Below are 24,565 nucleotides of genomic sequence, written 5' to 3'. Positions count from 1 at the left end.
CATCTACCTCCTCCACACTTCACTCTCCCACCTGGAGAAGGCGGGGAGCACTGTGAGGATCATGTTCTTTGATTTCTCCAGTGCTTTCAACACCATCCAGCCCACCCTACTGGGAGACAAGCTGGAGCGGGCGGGGGTGGTCCACCACCTCACCACATGGATCCAGGACTACCTCACAAACCGGCCACAGTATGTGAGGACACAGGACTGTGTGTCTGACGTGCTCCTCTGCAGCACGGGGGCCCCACAGGGAACTGTCTTGGCTCCCTTCCTGTTCACCCTCTACACCTCGGACTTCAACTACAACACCCCTACCTGTCACCTGCAGAAGTTCTCTGACGACTCTGCGATTGTCGGCCTCATCACAGGCGGAGATGATCGGGAGTACAGAGAACTTACTCAGGGTTTTGTGGACTGGTGCAAGCAGAACCGCCTCCTGATCAATGCGGGGAAATCCAAAGAAATGGTGGTGGATTTCGGTAGGCGCCAGCACTCTTCACCTGCACCAGTGAACATCCGGGGAACAGATGTTGAGAGAGTCTCAACTTACAACTACCTGGGTGTTCATCTGAACAATAAACTGGACTGGTGCGACAACACAGACGCCCTCTATAGGAAGAGTCAGAGCAGACTCTTCCTACTCAGGAGACTGAGGTCTTTTGGGGTTCAGGGGACACTCCTCAGGAACTTTTATGACTCTGTGGTTGCATCGGTCATCTTCCAGGGAGCGGTCACCTGGGCAGGCGGCGTCTCGGCCCGGGACAAGAAGCGGCTGGACAAACTGGTCAAGAGGGCCGGCTCTGTCCTGGGCTGCTCCCTGGACTCTGTGGACTCGGTGGGGGACAGGAGGATGTTGGCCAAGCTGTCATCAATGCTGGGCAACCCGGACCACCCCCTCCAGGGCACCCTAACAGCACTCCACAGCACCTTCAGTGACAGACTGTTACACCCTCGCTGTGCAAAGGAGAGATTCCGCCGTTCCTTCTTGCCTGCTGCTGTCAGACTCTTTAACAAGAACATTGTGTAGTCTCTACAAACTGGCGGTCATTAGTGCAATTGTGCAGTCCTGCACCTGAGCTCGTATCGTGCAATACCCAATATTCCCCACTACTGTAATACCGTGCAATACTCAACATTCCCCACTACTGTTAGTCTAGTTTTATTTTTATCCAATGCTGTTCCTTACATTTCACTACAGCACTGCAGCACTGTCACTTAGAGTATTTTTTCCTCTGTACTATGTACAGGCCGAAATGAGTGTTCCTCATATTTTTTATGTAGATGTAGGTTGGTGTGTATACACATGTGTATATACACATGTTACTGCGTATATCTACATAGGTTTGATTCTAAATGTTTGCCGTCAATGTTATACTTTAATGGCCACATTATGCCGCCGCCCCTGTGTGACCTATATCTTTGCTACTGTAACAATGAAAATTTCCCCACTGTGGGATCAATAAAGGCATTCTTATTCTTATTCTAATTGTCTTTAAATAAACCTCTTCCGTTAGCATCTCTCTCGTGGGGGCATCGTGCACGTTTTTTTTTTTTGGGGGGGGGGGGGGCGTAGTTCGGAACGGGGCGGGGGCCGACAATGTTTACGAATATGGCCGGGGGGTTGCGGCCGGAAGGGTACCCAGATCAAGGCCGGACGGGCAAAAAAGGGTCAAGTGCCCAGCTCTGCTGATAAGTATGTTGAGAGTTGATGTTTTACAGGATTTGAACATTTTGCTCGAAAATCTGAAGATGTTAAAATGTTGGTATATAAGCATTGAAAGCTACCGTATATTTAAGAATGCATATCGTAAACCCATTCAGAATGCCTTTCCGTTAGTGTAAGTGTACTCCTTGAGTACACTTGTGTTGAGATTGCATCACTTGAGCAAGTACACCAGTCAGATGGCTTGTTTTTGCTGGCAGAAAGATTCACCACATTTCTCTATCGCACTGCCCCGATGTTCCCACACTTTCTCAGTGACTGTGCTTCTCTCCAAATAGGTCCCAGATGTTTACTGTTAAACTCCCTTGAACAGTGATGAAAGTGAGTCCCACAAATCTTACTTCATCAATTCAAACGTCTGTGTATTATGTTTGTGCATCCCTCAAGCCCCACATTCCTTGGCTTCTTTCTCTCAGGGGGGTACTCTAGGCTCACAGGCAGTTAAAGTTGTTACACTGCAATTGATCACATGGAACATATTTTGGAAAATGCTCATGTATGAGTTACCAAACAGCACTGCTTAGAGACCACATCTTATTACAGCTACGATTAGCTGTAGAAAAGTGAAGAGGCAATACTCAGTGTAGTTAGGAAAATTAGCATTTCAGGAACCACAGGTTGTTAAGCAGCAAACATGGAATGAACATATCTGACATTCCAGTACATTTAAATGAATGTAAGTGTAAGTGTTTACACTTGTAATGGTTCATCACACATTTCGTTCTGGTTCACTGGATTTACACTGCATGGTTCACACTTCTCATGTGTCTCGATTCAGACATGGCTTATCGTAGCGTAAAGAAAAAAAACATGGAATAAGATATCCACAAATTAAAATTAGACAACCTTTATACATGGATAAATATTGAATATGAATTGGATATATGCCAATGGACAAATCTAATCAATGCGAGTTTGACGTTATCACAATACAGGCATGCAATGTATGCATAATCTCTCCAACCCGTTGGGCACTGTTTGTATTTTTGTACTGTGTAATAAGACCCAGTCTTCCAAAACAATAAGTCATTTTTGTGACACCATAGCATCAGGACAGTATGCAACACACTAGTGAATTTAACAAGGAAGAAAACAAGAAACACAAATTGTCTCTATGACATCACTCAGTCAGTAGAGTGCCAATTATCCAGCATGGGACTTGAAAACGGTTTAATTCTGGAAACTAATAAAACAGATAACATTCATCAACGTGGTCTTACACTGGGCAGCATGTACAAAATTGAGCAGACATCATATTACAGTTTACGTCTAAGTCATTGTGATTATACTTTTATAAAAAGGATGAACAAAAATGCAAAGGAAATAAACCAACCCTACCAAACATCTGTTTTCATATCTCATTCTGCAATGAACTGAGACCTTTCATTTCAATAAGCTTATTTGGTATTGTTGTTTACAAACAGAAAGGATTTTAAAATTATCTAAAATATCTGGCATTTGAAGAGATAGTGAAGTGCATAACTATTCATACTTGCAAACTGCTGATTGTAAATCTCACAAACTTTGTTGTGTACCTGCAGGAAGAATATGACGCACAAGGTTTTGTCTCCTTATGTTTGCTCATTCAATCTGTTTTCAAGTTTGCAGGCACAGCATTCCAACACACTTCCACATGAGTCTGAATAGTGACACTTGCTTGTAGTCATGTGAACATTGAATGAGATCCAAAAAGTTTCTTCAACAGAATTTGAGCTGGACCATTTGGAACAATGCCCACTTGCTGCCATGGTAACATGGACTCAAGGTATTTTCCATTCACAGCTTACACACTCCCCACAAAGACATGGTTCTTGTCAGTGTGGAAATGTTCTACATGTAGATTCTTGTGTTTCTGAGATGATAGATAAGGATAACTCCAAGTGAGAGAGGGGTGTGCATGTTTTGCTGAAAGAATTTTTATGGGAATGTTCCATTAGTAAGCAGGCATGTGGGAGGGATCAGTCAGTGAAACAGAGGGGCGGAACCCTGATCATACCCGTCAGTTCCCCAAAATTCAGATCCCACACTCTTGAAAACATTGCAGGCAATACACAGGGGAAGCTTGCTACTCTTTCCATGTTTAACAACACCACGGCAGGAAGGATAAAGGAATATACGTGTTGTAACATGGCCTCATTGAGAAATGTTCTTTATCTTGGAGTTTACATGTCTACTTGGATTATCACTGTTGCAGGTAAAGCCTCATACTTGATGGTAAAGCCTCATACTTGATGTTGGTAAGATGCTGAGAGAATTATTAGGACACTTACACACGATCTCTGACTCTCACGTGGTTCCAGTTCACATTCCTTTCTTTAATCTGTAAAGCACAAGTGAGCAAAATTAAGATTTATGCAGATGAGATTACATACAAAATGCAAGTGTTGCTCACAGTTTGAAGAGATAAAGAAACAGCTTTAGTTGTTAAGATATGTTGACTTCACTTTTGGTTACTGATTGGTTACTTTTGTGAATAAATATCTCTTTGTTTCCTTTGGCATGTGCTGCTTAAATAAGAATAACCTGATGAGTGTACAGTGTTTGCCCTGTGTCAACTAAGGTAATTGAAGCAGATGTGTGCTTCTACTCTAAAACATTGAGAACATTCGTGATTAATCACATTTTTGCTACAAGCTTGTAACAGATATTTACTTGAGCAAAATCATGGAATTAATGTAGATTTTAAAAAATATATATTCAGTTCAAAGACTGTTGTAGCATTATGTTGTAGAATAGCATTCTTTGATCCTTGAATAAGATTCTTCTCCTGTAAAATACAACTGTTAAACCACATATGTCAAAGTCAAGGCCACATCCGGCCCGCGAGAAGGTTTTCTATGGCCCCTGTAATGATATTGATTTATTATTAGAGCCAGCCCACAGACCGCAGCAAGCTGGTGTGAGTAGCAGATGTGATCGGGTTTCGCGCCTGCCGATGACGCTTTATAATATATTGTAATGCCTTCAAAGAACACACCGTTAGACGTAATTTAATTATCATGTTTTTATTAGTCTAACCGGCTAATGTGGGCCACAGCCAATGCCAATACAGTACGACAACCGTGCAACGGCTCTCCTCTTCATCCTCCGCTCGCTCGCATCCCCTCCCATCCAGCAAGCCACGCGATGCCTTCATTAAACTCGGAAACAACACAACTCGGCAAAACATAAATTTGATCACAACACAAACAACCCAATTTGTTACACTATTTCTGTAATATATTCCTTTGCATCTATGTTTGCCACCCCCTGGCTGTTGCATTTGCTAAATAAAAAATACAATAAAGTAACAAGCATTACCGCTACTTTTTGCGGGGATTGTACTTCGGTCGTCTACGTGACGACTGAAGACGTCACGTCACTGTTTTGTGGCTTTTGGAATCGGATTGTGGTGAAAAGTTATTCGGGATAAAACACGTTTTATTAAGAAATACTTAAAATTATGTACATTTCATACAATCTTGCAGCCCGAGTGAACCACAAAATTGTTACCAGTCTGGGAGGAGTAAAACAAATGTCCCGCTGATCTTGTTTCATAAAACAGGCTTCTTCTCGGGTGGAAGTGACGTACGAGATGCCTTGCAAAAGTAGCAGTTGTTGTTGTTATCCTTTCAGCTCATGCCCTCAGGGGTCGCCAGAGCAAATCAAGTGCACGCACGATTCGCATCAGTGATTTGGCAAAGCATTTTACGCCGGATGCCCTTCCTGATGCAACCCTATTAGCAGGGCACACACACAGACACCATCACTGAGCGGGAATTGATCCCACACTGCCCGCACACGACTCGGGCGCGTGTACCACTACACTATCAGTGACCCTCGCAAAAGTAGCAGTAATGTACTTTATTTTATCTTTTATTTAGTAACTCAGAAAACAGACACAACAGCCAGGGGGGTGACAAACAAAGAGGCAAAGAAATATGTATATATTTTTTTATTTGTAATTTTTATTAACATTAACAAAACAAACACAGTTATTAATACATACATAATAGACAGAGAAAAGAAAAAAGAGCCAGGGTGATTTTAAATAAAAATTCTAAATACCGTATTTTCCGGGCTATAAGCCGCACCGTTATAAAAGCCACACCCACTCTATTTTTAGAATATTTTGGAAAAAAAACTTAAATAAGACGCACCTATCTATGTTGAAAACTTTTATATTTACTGCATTTACAGAACGATTATGAACTGTAAATGTACATGTATGTACCTGAGCAGATTCTTTCCTAACAGTGCCTTTTAACACTGCAGCAACGTGGCTGATTAAAACATAATAAACCAAGAGAAAATAAACAGTACTTATCTTCATTTCACTGCCGACTGCTAATGTCCACCAGACTCCACCATCTATTGTTCTACTACATTCTACATACGCACATGTCTTGTTTTATGTTAATAAAGTCAGCCAATCACATTCATGTGCACTTCATGGACCTCTAGGAAAACATAGAATCATGAGCATTACAGCACCTAATGCAATAACCTAGTCTATGGCGCTCTCGCCTGTTGAACTCCTCCACCTGCAGTCACATCCAGTTAATGGGAAATGTATTGTATTGAATTGTACTGTCATTCCGGTTGGAGCGCCCGAGCGGTGGAAGAAAAATCCACAGAATAGCCGCACTGAACTATAAGCCGCATGGCTCAAAATTTAGGAAAAAAATTGCGGTTTATAGTCCGGAAAATACGGTAAATAACATAAAGCAACAGCCTTAATTGCTTTCATATTTTTAGAATCCAGAATAGAATTGATATACTGTCTGGTTTCTGCATCGAAAAATTATAGAGAGGTTTTGCATGACTAAATTTGGATTTGTGGATATGGAATTTTAGGCAAAGAAATATATTACAGAAATATATCATGAAGCGTGACGTCATCAGCAGCCGCAAAGGACCCGATCCAATCTGGACATTTTAAACATTTTTCAATGAACATTCGATCAGTCCGGCCCTCGGCTTGTAGCAATTTTTTTTATTTGGCCCTAGGTCCATTTGACTTTGACACCGCTGTGTCAAACAATACGCCACTAACACATACATATATACAACTAATACGGTATTGGAATTATGCTTTGCAAAGTGCACAAATAATTTGGGATTTCTCCAATGAGCCATTGAGCGACCTTTTAAAGTAAAACTACATAAAAGTCCGTCTTTGTCTGTTTTTGCGCCAATGACTCTCCTTTAAGTTTGGCTGCAAAGTGAGCAGAGGTCAGTTGCTACAGGAAGCAAATAAATAAAAAGTAAAGTAAAGTAAATAGTTAATTGAGTTAATTTTTTTTAACTCTTTGTAAAATGTAAAGTAATCTCTTAAAGGTGTGTGTGTATGTATATATATATATATATATATATATATATATATATATATATATATATATATCGTTTTATTTATTTATTTTTATTTACCTCCTTTCGGCTTTTCCCTTCAGGGGTCGCCACAGCGAATCAATTGCCTCCATCTAACCCTGTCCTCTGCATCCTCTTCTCTCACACAACTACCTTCATGTCCTCCCTCATTACATCCATAAAACTCCTCCTTGGTCTTCCCCTAGGCCTCCTGCCTGGTAATTCAAAACTCAGCATCTTTCTACCAATATATTCAATATCTCTCCTCTGGACATGTCCAAACCATCTCAGTCCGGCCTCACTGACCTTCTCTCCAAAACCTCTAACATATACTGTCCCTCTGATGTACTCATTCCTGATCTTATCCATCCTGGTCACTCCCAGAGAGAACCTCAGCATCTTCATCTCTGTCACCTCCAGCTCTGCCTCCTGTCTTTTCTTCAGTGACACTGTCTCAAGACCAAACAACAACACTGGTCTCACCACAGTTTTGTACACCTTTGCTTTCATTTTAGCTGAAACTCTTCTGTCACACATCACACCTGACACTTTTTCTCCACCCATTCCAACCTGCCTGTACACGCTTCTGTACCTCTTTTCCACACTCTCCATTGCTCTGGACTGTTGACCCTAAGTACTTAAAATCCTCCACCTTCTTGAGCTCTTCTCCCTGTAACCTCACTCTTCCACTTGGGTCCCTCTCATTCACACACACGTATTCTGTCTTACTGCGGCTAACCTTCATTCCTCTCCTTTCCGGGACAAACCTCCACCTCACTAGCTTCTCCTCTACCTGTTCCCTGCTCTCACTGCAGATCACAATGTCATCTGCAAACATCATAGTCCATGGAGATTCCTGTCTGACCTCGTCTGTCAGACAACAAGAACAAACAAGAAGGGGCTCAGAGCTGATCCCTGATGCAATCCCACCTCCACCTTGAACTCCTCTGTCACTACAGCACACCTCACCACTGTCTTACAGTCCTCATACATGTTCTGCACCGCTCTCACATACTTCTCTGCTACTCCAGACTTCCTAATACAACACCACAGTTCCTCTCTGGGAACCCTGTCATAAGCTTTTTCCAGATCTACAAAAACACAATGCAGCTCCATTTGGCCTTCTCTGTACTTCCCTCTCAATATCCTCAAAGCAAATACTGCATCTGTAGTACTCTTTTTTGACATGAAACCATACTTCTGCCCTTAGTCTAGCTTCCACTACTCTTTCCCTAAGCTTCATTGTATGGCTCATCAGCTTTATTCCTCTGTAGTTGCCACAACTCTATACATCTCCCTTGTTCTTAAAAATGGGAACCAGCACACGTGTGTCTTCCATTCCTCAGGCATCTCCTCACTATCTAAGATCCTGTTGAACAACCCAGTCGGAAACTCTACTGCCACTTCTCCTAGACACTTCCAAACCCCTACAGGTATATCATCAGAACCAACTGCCTTTCCACTCTTCCCTCTTCAGTGCCCTCCTCACTTCATCCTGACTAATCTTTGCTAGTTCCTGGTCCACAGCAGTCGCCTCTTCTAGTCTTTGTTCTCTCTCATTTTCCACGTTCATCAGCTCTTCAAAGTACTCTTTCCATCCTCCCATCACACTACTGGCACCTGTCAATAGATTTCCGTCCCTATCCTTAATCACCCTAACCTGTCCTTCTCATCTCTGTCTCTCTGTCTTGCCAACCGGTATAGATCAGTCTCCCCCTCCTTACTGTCCAACCTAGGATACAAGTCATCATAAGCTCTTTGTCTGGCCTTTGCTACCTCTACCTTCACCTTACACTGCATCTCCCTGTACTCCTGTCTACTCTCCTCAGTCCTCTCAGTGTCCCACTTCTTCTTAGCTAAACCTTTTTCTCTGTATACACTCCTGTACCTCCTCATTCCACCACCAAGTCTCCTTATCTACTTTCCTTCAAGTCTCCTTATCTACTTTCCTTCCAGATGACACACCGAGTAATCTCCTACCTGTCTCCCTGGTCACATTAGCCGTAGAGCCTGTTTTAACTCCTTCCTAAACGTCATGCAACACTCTTCCTTTTTCAGATTCCACCATTTCGTCTTGTCCTCCTCTGCCTTTGCCCTCTTTATCTTCCTCACCACCAGAGTTATCCTGTCCATCCTCCCATCCTATGCTGTTTGACTACACTCTCGCCTACCACTACTTTGCAGTCACTGATCTCCTTCAGGTTACACCGTCTACCCAAGATGTAGTCTACCTGTGTGCTCCTACCACCACTCTTATAGGTCACCCTATGTTCCTGCCTCTTCTGGTATAAAGTATTCACTATAGCCATTTCCATCCTTTTTGCAAAGTCAACTACCATCTGTCCTTCTGTGTTCCTCTCCTGGATACCAAACCTGCCCATCACCTCCTCATCCCCTCTGTTTCCTGCACCAACATGTCCATTGAAGTCCACACCAATGACAACTCTCTCACTTGTAGGTATGCTGTGCATCACTTCATCAAAGTACAGCCAGAATTTCTCCTTCTCCTCCAGCTCACATCGTACCTGTGGAGCATATCCACTAATAACATTGAACATCACACCTTCGATTTCTAACTTCAGTCTCATCACATCTGACACTCTTTTTACCTCCAGGACATTCCGAACAAACTCCTGCTTCAAGATAACTCAATTTCTCTTCCCATCTACACCATGATAGAACAACTTGAACCCTAGTCCTAACCTTCTAGCCTTACTACCTTTCCACCTGGTCTCCAGGACACAAAGTATGTCTACCTTCCTCCTCTGCATCATGTCCACCAATTCTCTCCCTTTTCCTGTCATAGTTCCAACATTCAATGTCCCTACTCTCAGGCCTATACTCTTAGTGCTCCTCTTCTCTCTCTTCCTACAAACACACTTTCCTCTTCTCCTGCTTCGACCAACAGTAGTCCAATATCCACCGGTGCCCTGTAGGTCAACAGCGCCGGTGGCGGTCGTTGTTAACTCGGGTTGTTAACCGATCCAGTATGGAAGTCATAGGTTTGATTCGCATCTTTGATTTGGCAAAAGTTTTACGCCGGATACCCTTCCTGACGCAACCCTCTGTATTTATCCGAGCTTGGGACCGGCACAATAAGACATACAGTAGAAGTAGCAGGGATAAGTTGTTGGTGTTGAGCGGCTTTCTTTTTTCCACCCCCGGTAACTGTATTGGGGTGATGCCATCTTACATATGTTAGCATGTTTGAAGTGTTACCTGCAATACCGCATAGAGGTCAACTATTTATACAACACATTATACAATCGGCTGATTTGTGCAGACGGCTCTTCTAACTCCATGCTTTCTCCTGCACTCAGCATTTTTCTTCAACATTTGTTTTGATCCATTTCTTCTCCGAACAACAAATGTGACGGTCGCTTGGTCTCAGGAGTTTTTTTTTTTTTTTCCCCATCAGACGTATTCGTCGTGTGACTGCGTGCACCGAACCGTGAAGCCCGTACAGAGACAGTACGAGATGAATACAAAAACCGTTACATCCCTAATATATTCGTCCATCCATTATCTATTCCACTTATCCCCACAAGGGTCGCAGGCGTGCTGGAGCCTAGCCCAGCTGTCTCCGGGCAGTAGGCAGGACACCCTAAATTGGTTGCCAGCCAATCGCAGGGCACACAGAGACAAACAAACAACCACACTCACAATCACACCCAGGGGCAATTTAGAATGTCCAATCAACTTACCATGCATGTTTTTGGAATGTGGGAGGAAACCCATGCAGACACGGGGAGAACATGCAAACTCTACACAGGGAGGCCGGGATCGAACCCACAACATCTGAACTGTGAGGCGGACATGCTAACCAGTCGTCCACCGTGCCGCCATATATATGTATAATATATATATTAGGGCTGTCAATTTAGCGCGTTATTTTCGAAGTTAATCCAACATGATCTATACATGTATCTTGAAAAAAAAAGCTTTACAGTAGAGGAGGCGTTGCATCTTCTTCAAAATATTGACGATGAGGATGAATTGGTCGGCAGACACATGCACGGCTAGGGTTGGGCACCGAAACCCTGGATTTGAGTGGAATCAGTTCCATCATTTTCAGTTGAAAGACGTGACAAAATGGCCGCCCCCAGTGCTGACTAAAAATAGGTGGATTAACTCTTATTCCACAAACGCAATATTTATCAGAATGCCTTGTTTCAACTAGTGGGCTTGCATGGAGCATATTCTTAAAAAATAATATGTTGGGGTTGACTTCGCTTGAATAAAGTATTTGCAAAAGAAAATATATATAAATATATTTATATATTAGTGCTGTCAAGCGATAACATTTTATTTATATATATGTATATATATATATATATATATGTATATATATATATATATATATATATATATATATATATATATATATATATATACAAAAAAATACACATCAATGACAAAATTGTTCAAAAACAGTAAAAACGCAATTCAACTATCAACAGCCCTAATATATGTATATATATATAGATATAGATATATATTTATATATATATATATATATATATATATATATATATATATATATATATATTAGGGCTGTCAAAGTTAAATCAATAACTATGGAGATCAATTTAAATTTCGCATTAAAGAATTAAATTAAAAATTAAAAATCACTCAGTTAACTCACTTTTATTTACTTCTTGTAACAGCTGACCTCAGCTCACTTTGCAGCCAAACTTAGAGGAGAGTCACTGTCGCAAAGACAGACTTTTACGTAGTTTTACTATAAAAACTTGCTCGACGGCTCATCGGAGAAATCCAAAATAATTTGCGCACTTTGCAAAGCCAAATTCAAATATCATATCAGTTGTACGTCTTTGGTGTACATGTACTGTCGTTTAACAGTTGTATTTTACAGGAAAATAATCGTATTCAATGATAAAAGGGAACTATTACAACAATTTTAGAATCAAAATATATTAAAAAAAATTTGCACATTAATTCCAAGATTTTCCTCATGTGGAAATGAGGAAAATGTGGAAATTATGGAAAAGGTTGCGATTAATTAGTTAAAAAATTGTAATCGCTTGACAGCACTAATATAATATATACATATATATATATATATATATATATATATATATATATATATATATATATATATATATATATATATATATATATATATATATATATATATACATATATATATCCATCCATCCATCCATTATCTGTACCGCTTCTCCTCACAAGGGTCGCGGGGCGTGCTGGAGCCTATCCCAGCTGTCTTTGGGCAGTAGGCGGGGGACACCCTGAACTGGTTGCCAGCCAATCGCAGGGCACACAGAGACAAACATCCGCACTCACAATCACACGTAGGGGCAATTTAGAGTATCCAATCAACTTACCATGCATGTCTTTGGAATGTGGGAGGAAACCGGAGTGCCCGGAGAAAACCCACGCAGGCACGGGGAGAACATGCAAACTCCACACAGGGAGGCCGGAGCCGGGATCGAACCCACGACCTCTGAACTGTGAGGCAGACGTGCTAACCAGTCGACCACCGTGCCGCCAGGTACTTTCATATTAGTTCAATTCAGCATGGTGTATAGTTTTTGGTTCCATTTTAAAATGCACTAAACATTTAAAAAAATTCAGGCGACGGTATCGCCTTCAATTTCAATTACTCCATTATCATAATATATGTCAGGAATGCAAAGCTGCAACGTTTAATGTACTTTCATCTTATTTAGGGCGCGAGCAGCAAAAGCTGCAAGGACCCTATTGTCTTCGTAGAAATTCTTTTTAGGGCCCGAGCAGCGAAAGCTGCAAGGACCCTATTGTTTTCGAAGAAATTCTTATTAGGGCCCGAGCAGCGAAAGCTGCAAGGACCCTATTGTTTTCGTAGAAATTCTTATTAGGGCCCGAGCAGCGAAAGCAACTCAACTTTTTGACTTTTTCATAGTGGTCATATTTAAACGAACTCCTCCTAGAGCATTTATCCGATCGTCTTCAAACTTTGCATGCTTTATCTAAAGATGGTTAAGATGAAAAGTTATTGAAATCTTTAAGTAATAATGAGTATTTGAAAATACAACTTTGGTCCATTTGTGCACATTTACAGGGGTCACACATTTGCCTCCTAGTCCAAGATGGTTCACCCAATTGACTTTAAATTTGGGTTGTACCATTTCATCACGTTGGAAAACAATAGGGAGAAATAATATAAGTTTTTGAAACACTAAATGACGGGGATGAGCATCAAACTTTGTGTTTCATAATTCCTGCTTAACGAACGATTCTGTGTTGTACGTTTCACCTACATCTATGAAAATTTGGTGGTATATGTAACAGCCTAAGACCTGCAAAACCATATTTTGTAGCCATGTCTAAATCTTACAGGAAATCTAACAGATTTTTTATTTTAGTTTCGAACTGTCGCACCTTTTTGGGACATTCATAGTTGTCATATTTTAACCAACTCCTCTAGAGCATTTATCCGAACATCTTCAAACTTTGCATGCTTCATCCAAAGATGTTTAAGATGATAACTTGTTGAAATCTTTTTTATTTCGCTGTACAATGTTGTCGTGGCGATGCGCTGTATATAATGCAAAATGATGCTGTTTTAGAGGGTCTAAACTTTGGCGAAAACTCATGAAACTTTGCACACACATCAGACCTTGCATAAATATAAATATTTTAGAGATTTCCTGTGCTATTTTTCAAAAATAGCTCTATAGCGACACCTAGAAATTTTTAACCAAGCGTTCCCGGTTCCACGTTTCACGCAGATCTGTGAAAATTGGGAGGGATATGTAACAGCCCAAGACATACAAAGATGTCTTTTGTAGTCATGTGCTAAATACAACACGAAGTCCACCATTTTGGCTGTATTTTGAAGTTCTGCACCTATATTGGCCTTTTATAGGCCATATGTTAATGATCTCCTGCTAGAGATTTTATCAGATCGTTTTCAAACTTTCGGTGTTTCATCTAAACATGTTTAAGATGGAAAGTTATTGAAAGACTTTTATTTCACTGCACGCTGATGCCACGGTGATGCACTGTTCATAAAGAAAAATCATGTTGTTTTTGAGGGTCTAGACCTGGGCGAAAACCTGTGGAACTCTGCACACACATTAGACCTGGCATAAAAATAAAAACTCAAGAGATTTCTTGTGCTTGTTTAAAAAAATGTCTCTTTAGATCTCCCTACACATATTTAAGGACTCATTCAAGGTTCTACATTTTACCTCGATCTGTGAAAATTTGAAAACGTCTGTAACAGCCCAAGACCTACAAAAACATATCAATAGCAATAGGCTAAATCTTACAGGAAGTCAACCATTTTGAATTTCCTTTGGAATTGTCACAACTTTTTGTGACTTTCACAGTGGTCATATTTAACGAACTCCTCCTAGAGCATTCATCCGATCGTCTTCAAACTTTGCATGCTTCATCTAAAGATGGTTAAGATGAAAATTTATTTAAATCTTTTTATTTCGTTGTCCAGGAAGTGAGTAATGAGTATTTGAAAGTACAACTTTGTACCATTTGTGCACAATTACAGGGGTCATACATTTGCCCGAAAGTCCAAGGTTCATCCGATTGACTTCAAATTTGGGTTGTACCATCTCATCTTGTTGGACAACAACAGGGGAAAATCTTTTACGTTTTCGAAACACTATATGACAGGGGCTGAGCATCAAACTTTGCGTTTCATAATTCCTTTTTAACGAAGAATTCTGGGTTGTACGTTTCACCTACATCTATGAAAATTTGGTGATATATGTAACAGCCTAAGTCCTACAAAAACGTCTTTAATAGCCAAGTGCTAAACCTAATAGGAAGTCAACCATTTTGAATTTACACTGGAATTGTCGCAATTTGGGGATTTTCATAGTGGTCATATTTTAACGAACTCCTCCTAGAGCATTTATCCGATCGTCTTCAAACTTTGTATGCTTCATCTAAAGATATTTAAGATGAAAAGTTATTGAAATCTTTTTACTTCGTTGTACGATGTTGTAGTGGCGATGCGCTGTATATCATGAAAACTGATGCTGTTAAGGGAGGGTCTAAACCTTGCCGTAAACTCATGAAACTTTGCACACACATTAGACCTTCGATGAAAATAAGTAACTAAGAGATTTCTTGTGCTTTTTTACCTAAAAAAGCTCAACAGCACCACCTAATTGTTTACCAAGTGTTTTTTGGTTCCACGTATAGCTGTAAAAACTAGAAGGCATATATAACAGACCAAGATTTTAAACAGTGTTTTTTAGAGTCATGTGCAAAATCAACAGGAAGTCCCCATTTAGACTTTATTTGAAATTTTGAGCCAAGTTTTGCCTTTTATAGAGGTGATATTTAAACTTACTCCAGCTAGAGGATTTATTCGATTTGTTTCCAAACATACTGTGGTTCATTTAATATGTTTATGATGAATATTTATTGAAAGCTTTTAATTTCATCGCACACTGTTGCCACGCGAAGCAATGATTATGAAGAAAAATGACACAGTTTTTGAGTGTCTAAACCTGTGCGAAAAATCGTGAAGATTTTGCACACACATCAGACATGGCATAAAAATAAAAACTGTAGACATTTCATGTGCTTGTTTAAAAAAATGTCTCTATAGATCCCCTACACATATTTAAGGAAGCATTCACGGTTCTACATTTTACCGAGGTCTGTGAAAATTTGGAGACATCTGTAACAGACCAAGACCCACGAAAATGATCTTATAGCCATTGGCTGAATCTTACAGTAAGTTCGCCATTTTTACTTAATTTTGGAATAGGCTGACATTTATGGCCTTTTTGTAGAGGTCATATTTTAACAAACTCCTAGAGATTTTATCCGATCGTCTACAAACTTTAGGTGTTTTGCCTAAACATGCTAAAGATGAAAAGTTTTTTTATTAAGTTGCACACGGTTGCCATGGGGATGAGCCATTTGCAAGGAAAAATTACGCTTATTTTGACGGTCTATATCCCTAGGCCAAATTTCATGCACCTTTGGACATGCATCAGACCAGGCATAAACACTTACGTTTTTATGCTTATTGTCCTGAGTGTGCAAGTACCCCGATTTGTAAGTACCCCGACTTGCAAGTACCCCGACGTGGCGAGGGTTGCGAGGGCCCATTATAGCTGCTCGCAGCTCTAGTTATTATTATTATTATTCTCCGTAAAGACTAATTTTTGAGGCACTAAACGTGAACGAAAACTCACCAAACTTTGCACACACATCGAGCTTGGCGAAAAAATTTATATTTTGAAGTTGCAATACTCGAGTACTTAAAAATGGGGTCTGCAGGACCCCCCAAAACCTCTCGATGTTTTCATCAAAGGAAACTGGACAACGAAATTAAAAGATTTCAATAACCAGAGGGAAAATATTTTATCTTTTCGAAACACTGTATGATGGTGGCTGAGCATCAAACTTGACGTTTCATAATTCCTTCTTAACGAAAGATTCTGAGTTGTACGTTTCACCTACATCTTTGAAAATTTGGTGGTATATGTCACAGCCCAAGACCTGCAAAAATGTATTCTATCGCTATGTGCTAAACCTAACAGGAAGTCAACCATTTTGAATTTACATTGGAATTGTCATAACTTTTTGTTACTTTCATAGTGGTCATATTTTAACAAACTCCTCCTAGAGCATTTATCCGATCATCTTCAAACTTTGCATGCTTCATCTTAAGATGTTTAAGATGAAAAGTTATTGAAATCTTTTTTATTCGTTGTCCAAGAAGTGAGTAATGGGTATTTGCAAGTACAACATTGGACCATTTCTGCACATTTACAGGGGTAATACATTTGCCCCCAAGTCCGAAATGGTTCACCTGATTGACTTCAAATTTTGGTTGTACCATCTCAACATGTGGGACAACAATAGGGAAAATAGATTACGTTTTCAAAACACTATATGATGGGGGCTGAACATCAAACTGCGTTTCATAATTCCTATTTAACAAAGGATTCTGGGTTGTATGTTTCACAAACATCTATGACAATTTGGTGGTGTATGTAACAGCCTAAGACCTACAAAAATATATTTTATAACCATGTGTTAAACCTTACAGGAAGTCAACCATTTTGAATTTCCTTTGGTATTGTTGCAACCTTTTGTGACGTTTGAGTTTGAACATTTTGAACTAGAGAATGCAATTTCTGGAGAAATTGCGTGTGAAGGCAAAGGAAGCTGAAAAAAAACTGCGGAATGTGTTGGAATAAAGTGGAAAAAAGGTGAATGATACTGAATAAAGTTGAATGATACTGAATGAAGTTGAATACAGTGGAATGAAGTTGAATGAAGTTGAATGAAGTTGAATAAAGTTGAATGAAACTGAATAAAGTTGAATGATACTGTAAAGGTGAACAAAGTGGGATGAAGTTGAATGAACTCTATGAAAAATTGTGGAATGTTTTGGAATGAGGGGGAATTGATCCAACGCTGCCTGCACACAACTCAGCGTGTGTACCACAAGACCATCAAGGACCAAGCTGTAAAACTGAACTGTTGAATGTGGAAGTGGGACTGAAAGGCGAATAATGTTTTTTTTAAGGTTGAATAATTTGAATTTTTGGGACGTTCGAACTGCAGGCATGTTGAAAAGCTGAACCAATGTGAGTTGAATGAAGTGGAATGAAGTTGAATGAAGATGAAAGAAGATGAATGAAGTTAAATGAAGTGGAATGAAGTTTAATAATATTGAATGAAGTGGAATGTAGTTGAATGAAGTTGAATGATCTCAAATGAGGCCTGGACTGAGGACATAAAAACAGAAGGGGAGCAAAAAAAGAGGATGTAAGAAAGCACTTAACTTCCGGGTCACTTCCAGGTCATTTGGTTCACTTCCAGTTCATTTCCAGGTAATTTGGGTCACTTCCGGTTCATTTTTGGGTCATTAGGGTCACTTCTGGTTCATTTCCGGGTCATTTGGGTAACTTCCGGTTCATTTCTGGGTAATTTTGGTCACTTCTGATTCATTTGGTTCACTTCTGGTTCATTTCCGGGTCATTTGTTTCATTTTTTGGTCATTAGGGTCACTTCTGGTTCATTTCCGGGTCATTTGGGTAACTTCCGGTTCATTTCTGGGTAATTTTGGTCACTTCTGGTTCATTTGGTTCACTTCTGGTTCATTTCCGGGTCATTTGTTTCATTTTTTGGTCATTTGGGTCACTTACGGTTCATTTCCGGGTACTTTGGGGCAATTCTAGTCCATTTCCGGGTCATTTGGGTCACTTCCGGTTCATTTCCGGGTCATTTGGGTCACTTTTGGTCCATTTCCGGGTCAGTTGGGTCACTTCCGGTTCATTTCCGGGTCATTTGGGTCATTTCCTGTCCATTTCCAGGTCATACGGGTCACTTCCTGTTGATTTTGGGTCCTCCCCCAAGATGACCACTGGGGAGACCTCGGGTTGAGTATCCCCAGTCTAGCTAATGTCCATGTCCAAGATGGCCACCGCACTGGGGAGACCTCGGGGTGAGTATCCCCAGTCTAGCTAATATCCCTGTCCAAGATGGCCGCCGCACTGGGGAGACCTCGGGGTGAGTATCCCCAGTTTTGCTAATGTCCCTGTCCAAGATGGCCGCCGCACTGGGGAGACCAAGGGGCAATAACACTGGTCCACTGGAAATTAATAGTGAATTTTTGTGGGTTTTTTAAGTGAATGAGTTGAATGTAGGAATTTTGGGGGTGCTGAGAAGCTGAATATGAGTTGAGTGAGTGTAATGACTTGAATTTGTGGAAATTGGAATGGTGTAAATGTGAAAAGTTTAATGTGCCATTGGAAATGAATGGTGAATAGTTTATTTTTTTGTGGTTGTTTTAAGGGTTAATGAGTTGAATGTGTTAGAAATAGGAATTTGGGGTGTGTTGAAAAGCTTGACCAATATGAGTTGAATGAGATGAATGTTGTGAATTTAAAATGGGAATGATGTAAATGTGAATTGTTGAATATGGCAATGGTAATGAATGGTGGAATTTTGTGTTGTTGTTTTTTACGGGTGAATAAATTGAATTTTGGGGAAACTTCGTTTTGATACGTTGCTAAAAGTAAACTGTCCTTTCCTGAATTTGAAAAGAAGTGCCTTTTCATCCCTATGTGACTTGATGGCTTGTACCACAAAGGTCAATGAAAGGTCTGATAAGTGTTAAGAGCCGCTTCGGAGATAACACTTTTTTTCCAGGGAGCTTGTTTCACATGCTCAAAACTAAGATACTGATTGGCCGAAGAGGAGATTTCTGTACATGCTCATTGCTCATCCTAATGTTCCTGTTTGTGTGTCACTGAGGTTTAAATTTTTACTCGCCGAACTGAATGTGAGCATATGCAGCATTTAATTTTCAGTGAGGGGCACTTTTTTTTCCCAGGAATTAAAAATGCATTTTACAGTCTTAAATTCAGTTTGAAGTTTATTGGGATACAGTTCCTAACAAAAATATTCAAATTCAGATCGAACAATTCAGATTCAAATTAAACAATAATTATACAATTTATGTAATTCAAATTCAGTTTCTCAATTCAATAATTCAGTTTTTAATCCAATAATTCAGTTGTCAATTCAAATATTCAGTTTTCAATGCAAATATTCAAGTTAAGCAATTCACATTCAACTCAACAATATTCAGATTGAGTTTCTAGTGGCACAAATATCCGCCCATAAACCATAGGTTTTAGAGAGATGTCTCACGAGCGGCTTCAGGCTTGAATGGGTTAAAGTGCCATGAGTATTACATCCCTGTATGGTCTAGGTTACTACTCGTACTGTTTATTTCTTTAAGGTGCATTCCATACAACAGTGGGTACTGGTGCGAATGGAGGTTGATTCAGATTCAGTTTCTATTGGGACAAATATCAGCCCATAGTCTTTGGACTCACCCTTGAAAACCTGACATTTTCGCGGAGATTCAACACCTACAAAATAATTAATATCTCAGCCCCTGTAGCAGATAGAAACATAATTCCAAAAGAATATGAGAGCTTCGACATGTGGCTTTCACACCGGTCCGAGTTTATTAATCTTTACTGTTTCAATCGAAGATGCAAGTGAAGAACTATAATAAATAATAATTAATTAATTTTTAAAAATTGAGTGGTAATTACCATGCTGTGTTCTCTTCTTGTCTATGAACATATATCTTAACCATATATCAGGTTTAGCTGGTTTCGAGGCTTTATAGTCCGCAAGCGCGTCGTCTATATCACTGCCATGACTTATATCAGAGCTTCCGCGATCGACTGTGCCGCCATAACTCCTCGAAAAAATTCCGGATATCCGCCGACGACTCACGACACTGTCACATGTATATTCTGATGCATTTCATTGGCTAAGAGCCCGAGAATTGGATTAAAAAAAAGAAAATGACATATACACTCTCCCGGCTTTAAAGGGAGAACCACGCAACAGCGCTCCCAGCTTTCGTGGTAGAAACGTGACATCCTGAACTGGTCGCCAGCCAATCGCAGGGACATGGACAGAGGGGTCAAATGTGGTGGTTGAAACACGAGCCCTAGCTGTAGCAACCTTGTCAATGAAAAACTGCAATAATCTATCGTACATTTTGGGGGACGAATCCGTGTAAATCGGTTGACGGGGCTTCAGTACAGAGTAAATTATTTTAAATAGAGTATGTGGATTTTGGCGATTTGCCTAAATCAGACACGACAAGTTGTCTCTCTTGGACTCCTTCACCTTTCTTTGGTTACGATGCCAGCAGTCCTTCAGAAGTTGATAAGAGACCTACAGCGTGTCTCTTTTCCACTTGCGTTCAGCTCTGCGGCATTCCTGCTTTGCTGCATGAGTACTCTCATTAAACCATGGCTCCGGTCTAATTTTCTGCGGCATATTTTTTAATGGAGCCACAGAGTCCAAGATCTTAAGGCAGGATGAATGGAACCAAATGCTGAGTTCCTCTGTGTTTGAAGAGGGAATACAAAGCTGATCAAAGGCATCAGAGAACCGACTAGCAGTGAGGGGGTTAAAAACCCAGCCCATGCGCTCGCTAGCATTTGCTCTGACAGCACTGGATAACATTACATCAAAGAGCACAGTCATATGATCAGAAAGCACATTGTCCAACATGTTCAAATTTGAGACCGATATACCAAAAGTAAGGACAAGGTGTGTCCTTGCTTGTGAGTGGAGCCAGACACGCACTGCACCAAATTGAAAGAGTCAATGAGTCTTAAGAAGTCCTTTGCCAGTGGTTTTTCAGGACAGCACACATGAATATTAAAGTCACCCATAAATAGAATGCGATCATATACCAGCATGATTTCGGCAAGAAGATTTCAAAAGTCATTTAGAAACTCCTTGTTATATTTGGGAGGACGTATATGTATGTCACGTTCCAGTGACGACTGGAACAGGGTGGGTCCCACAAACGAAGACAGAGAGAACTCATTAGCAAAAATGTATTTACACTTAGAATGTCTACCGAAAAAAATTTACAACAGAAATTGCTGGAGAAAAACTGCCAGGAAAAACCTCCAACAAAAGACACTCGCTAAACTGCGAGGAAAAAACGAGGAAATACGAAATCACTTGGATCAACAAGGAAAAAAGCCAATCAGCAATAAACAAAAACCCGTCAGCAAAAATGGACCAAGGAAGCTACACACGAAAAAACATGTGAATCAAACTAACCATAATACCAAAGCTAGGAGGTATTGAAAATCTTATCTCTTGGTAGCAAGGTATGCATCAAGGAAGAATAATCCGACAAAGATTCGTCGTGGTGGCAGTCCTTTTAAAGTCCTTGATTGAATAACTGTTAGCAGACATGAACAGTGACCGACTTGTGGCAGACGAGACGAGGGTGTTGTGTGCCTACTCCACCCATGGGAGTTGGACAGCCCAGGAAGACGGAGAGCTGAGGTACACATATCTGAGCGCCAGGTCCTGATTCACCCGTTCAGTTGCACCGTTTGTCTGAGGATAGTATCCAGAAGATAGGCTGGCCTTGGCTCCAAGCGCCTTGCAAAATCTCTTCCAAACCTTAGAGATGAACTGGGGTCCCCGGTCGGAGATGAGGTCCACCGGGATGCCATGGAGTCTGAAGACGTGCTGGATTAGTAGTTGCACAATCTCTAAAGCCGAAGGGATCTTGGATAGTGCTATGAATTGAGCCATCTTCGAGAAACAGTCAACAATGGTGAGTATGACTGAGTTACCTCTGGACACAGGGAGCCCTGTGATGAAATCCAAAGAAATATGGGACCATGGATGAGGCGGGACTGATAATGGGCAAAGCAAACCAGCCGAGGGTTGATGAGTGGGTTTGCTGCAGGCACAGGCCGAACAGGCCCCCACAAAGTTGGTGACGTCTCTTAGGAGTTCTGGCCACCAGAATCATTGTGCAATCAGTGAGAGTGTGCTGTGAATACCAGGGTGAAGCGATCTTTGATGAATGTCCCCACTGCATCACATTGGTGCGTAAATTCGCCGGAACGAACACTTTTTCCCACTGGACACCCCCTTGGAATCTGGTCATTTTCTTGGGCCTTCTCCACCTTCTTCTCAATTTCCCACTGCTAAGCTCCAACTATACAGTGTTCAGGAAGAATGGCTTCGGTCTTGGTGGCATCTTCTGCCAGCTCATGGAGACGTGAGAGAGCATCGGGTTTGTGCCGCCTGCGAAGGCATGACTAAAAATTGTCTTTGTTCCCAATGGTTTCTTGAGAGTTTAAGGTCCACAGCACCGGTGATATGCGTAACAGGGGCCAGGGGACGCTCGTTGAGATCATTGACCCTTCGCGCTTCATTCAGCTCTTCTATCGGACAACCTAACGCTTCCACAATACATGGGTCAACAAAACAGTCATCCGCTGCGGAATCAATGAGGCTGTGATTGTAACAGTCTGACTATATCCTGCCACCTCCCCCGAAAGTTCCATCCTACCCAGTTTTTTAGTACTGTTCAAAAGTTCACTCGGTTCCTTCTGAGTTGGAACGCACTCACAGTGTTCGTTCATTCCGGTGTTGCCGGGAGGATGTGTCGACGTGCTATTTCTGGATTCGATGTGGGATCGTGTGCGACGGTCCGGTCTGGCAGGACAGTTCAATACTCGATGACCTAATTATCCGCAGTAGAGGCACGCCCCGGTTTGGAACCGCCATCGTCTCTCCTTCGGTAGCAGTCATCCCCCTCCGAGTTGCATTGGTTCATGTCCCAATGTGGCGTGCCTTAGGGAGAGGCCTGCCCGTCTGGGGTGGAGGACCCCGGGTTGGAGTGACCCTGGAGCCCCCTACTGGACTAGAGGGTCGTTGCAGTCATCTGACTGTTCTCCCATTCACGTTCACAGCGTCTCTCTGTCATACGATTATCTAATCGTATGGCCAGAGTGATGAGTTCCTCTAGGTTGCCGGTGTTGTCATGTATCACTATCTCATCTTTCACGGCGGAGCAAAGATCGCGACAAAGCAAAGCACAATAATCGAATCCACTTTCTGTCACAAGAATGCGGAAAGAAATGATATAGTCGGCTACTGATTGGCTTCCCTGCGTGCAGTCTAATAATTGTCACCCTACCTCTCTACCCTGGACAGGGTGGTGGAAAACGAGACAGAATTCATCAATAAAGTTTGTGTAGGAAGACCGGAGCTATGGTCGAGCGCTGCTCACAGCCATTGCCCAAGAGGCAGCCTGGCCAGTCAAGAGACTCATTGTAAAAGCTATTCTCGTACTATCGCGGAGTAGGTGGAATGTTGTTGGTCGAAAATTAATGAACACTTGTGAATAAACTGAGCGCACAGTCCAAGTTCCCCCCCATAAATTGATGGGTGAGGTAAATTTGGTTCACGGACAAGGGGTGGTTGCGCCCCTTCCGCTGTAGTACTCGTCACCACATGTGGTGCCCCACTAGGAGCCATCTGCTCCAGCCACAAGCCCATTTCATCGAACCGTTGTAGAAGCATGGAAACGGTGCCATGGAGCTTGGCTTGCGAGGTTTCCTGCTGACCTATCATGAATGGCCAGCGCTTTCTTAAATTTCTCTGCGTCTCCGGGATCCATGGTCGGATTATTCTGTCACGTTCCAATGATGACTGGAACAGGGTGGATTCCACAAACGTAGAAAGAGAGAACTCAAGAATGCATTTAATAAAAATGTATTTACACTTAGAATGTCTACCGAAAAAAGTACAACAGAAATCGCTGGCGAAAAACTGCCATGAAAACAACAAATGACACTCGCTAAACTGCGAGGAAAACTAGGAAATACAAAATCACCTTTTAAACGCAGGACAAGGAAAAAAGCCAATCAGCAATAAACAAAAACCTGTCAGCAAAAATGAACCAAGGAAGCTATGCACGAAAATACACACAAATCAAACTAACCAAAATACCAAAGCTAGGAGGTCCAAAAAATATTTTCTCTTTGTAGCAAGGTGTGCAGCGGGTGAAGGATGAATAATCAGACAGATTTGTCACGGTGGCAGTCCTTTTAAAGTCCTTCATTGATAACGCACCACAGGTGCGGCAATGTCGGACACGCTCCCCACTGCCCCAGC

General features: G+C 41.3%; 1 protein-coding gene across 2 annotated transcripts in view; it reads left to right on the top strand.

The window, feature by feature from the left end:
* Window positions 1-3,758: 3,758 nt before the first annotated feature.
* LOC147140333 (tissue factor-like) overlaps window positions 3,759-24,565 on the top strand; it is a 45,718-nt gene continuing 24,911 nt past the window's right edge. Inside the window, exons 1-2 of one of the 2 annotated variants that reach the window (XM_086044089.1) lie at window positions 3,772-3,917; window positions 12,464-12,605. Coding sequence is in view for 1 of the 2 variants with exons in the window: in XM_086044088.1 (XP_085900214.1) it covers window positions 3,800-3,917 (118 nt within the window). In the remaining variant the exon portion in view is untranslated. Of the gene's footprint in view, window positions 3,918-12,463; window positions 12,606-24,565 lie in introns of both variants that reach the window. The other variant, XM_086044088.1, reaches the window with a different exon arrangement.

This window comes from Filicampus tigris, chromosome 10, assembly GCF_054856515.1.
Source record: "Filicampus tigris isolate MCC_2025a chromosome 10, RoL_Ftig_1.0, whole genome shotgun sequence".
NCBI classification, from domain to species: domain Eukaryota; kingdom Metazoa; phylum Chordata; class Actinopteri; order Syngnathiformes; family Syngnathidae; genus Filicampus; species Filicampus tigris.
The sequence above is the reverse complement of the archived record's forward strand: the minus strand, read 5'-3'. Positions and strand labels throughout refer to the sequence as shown.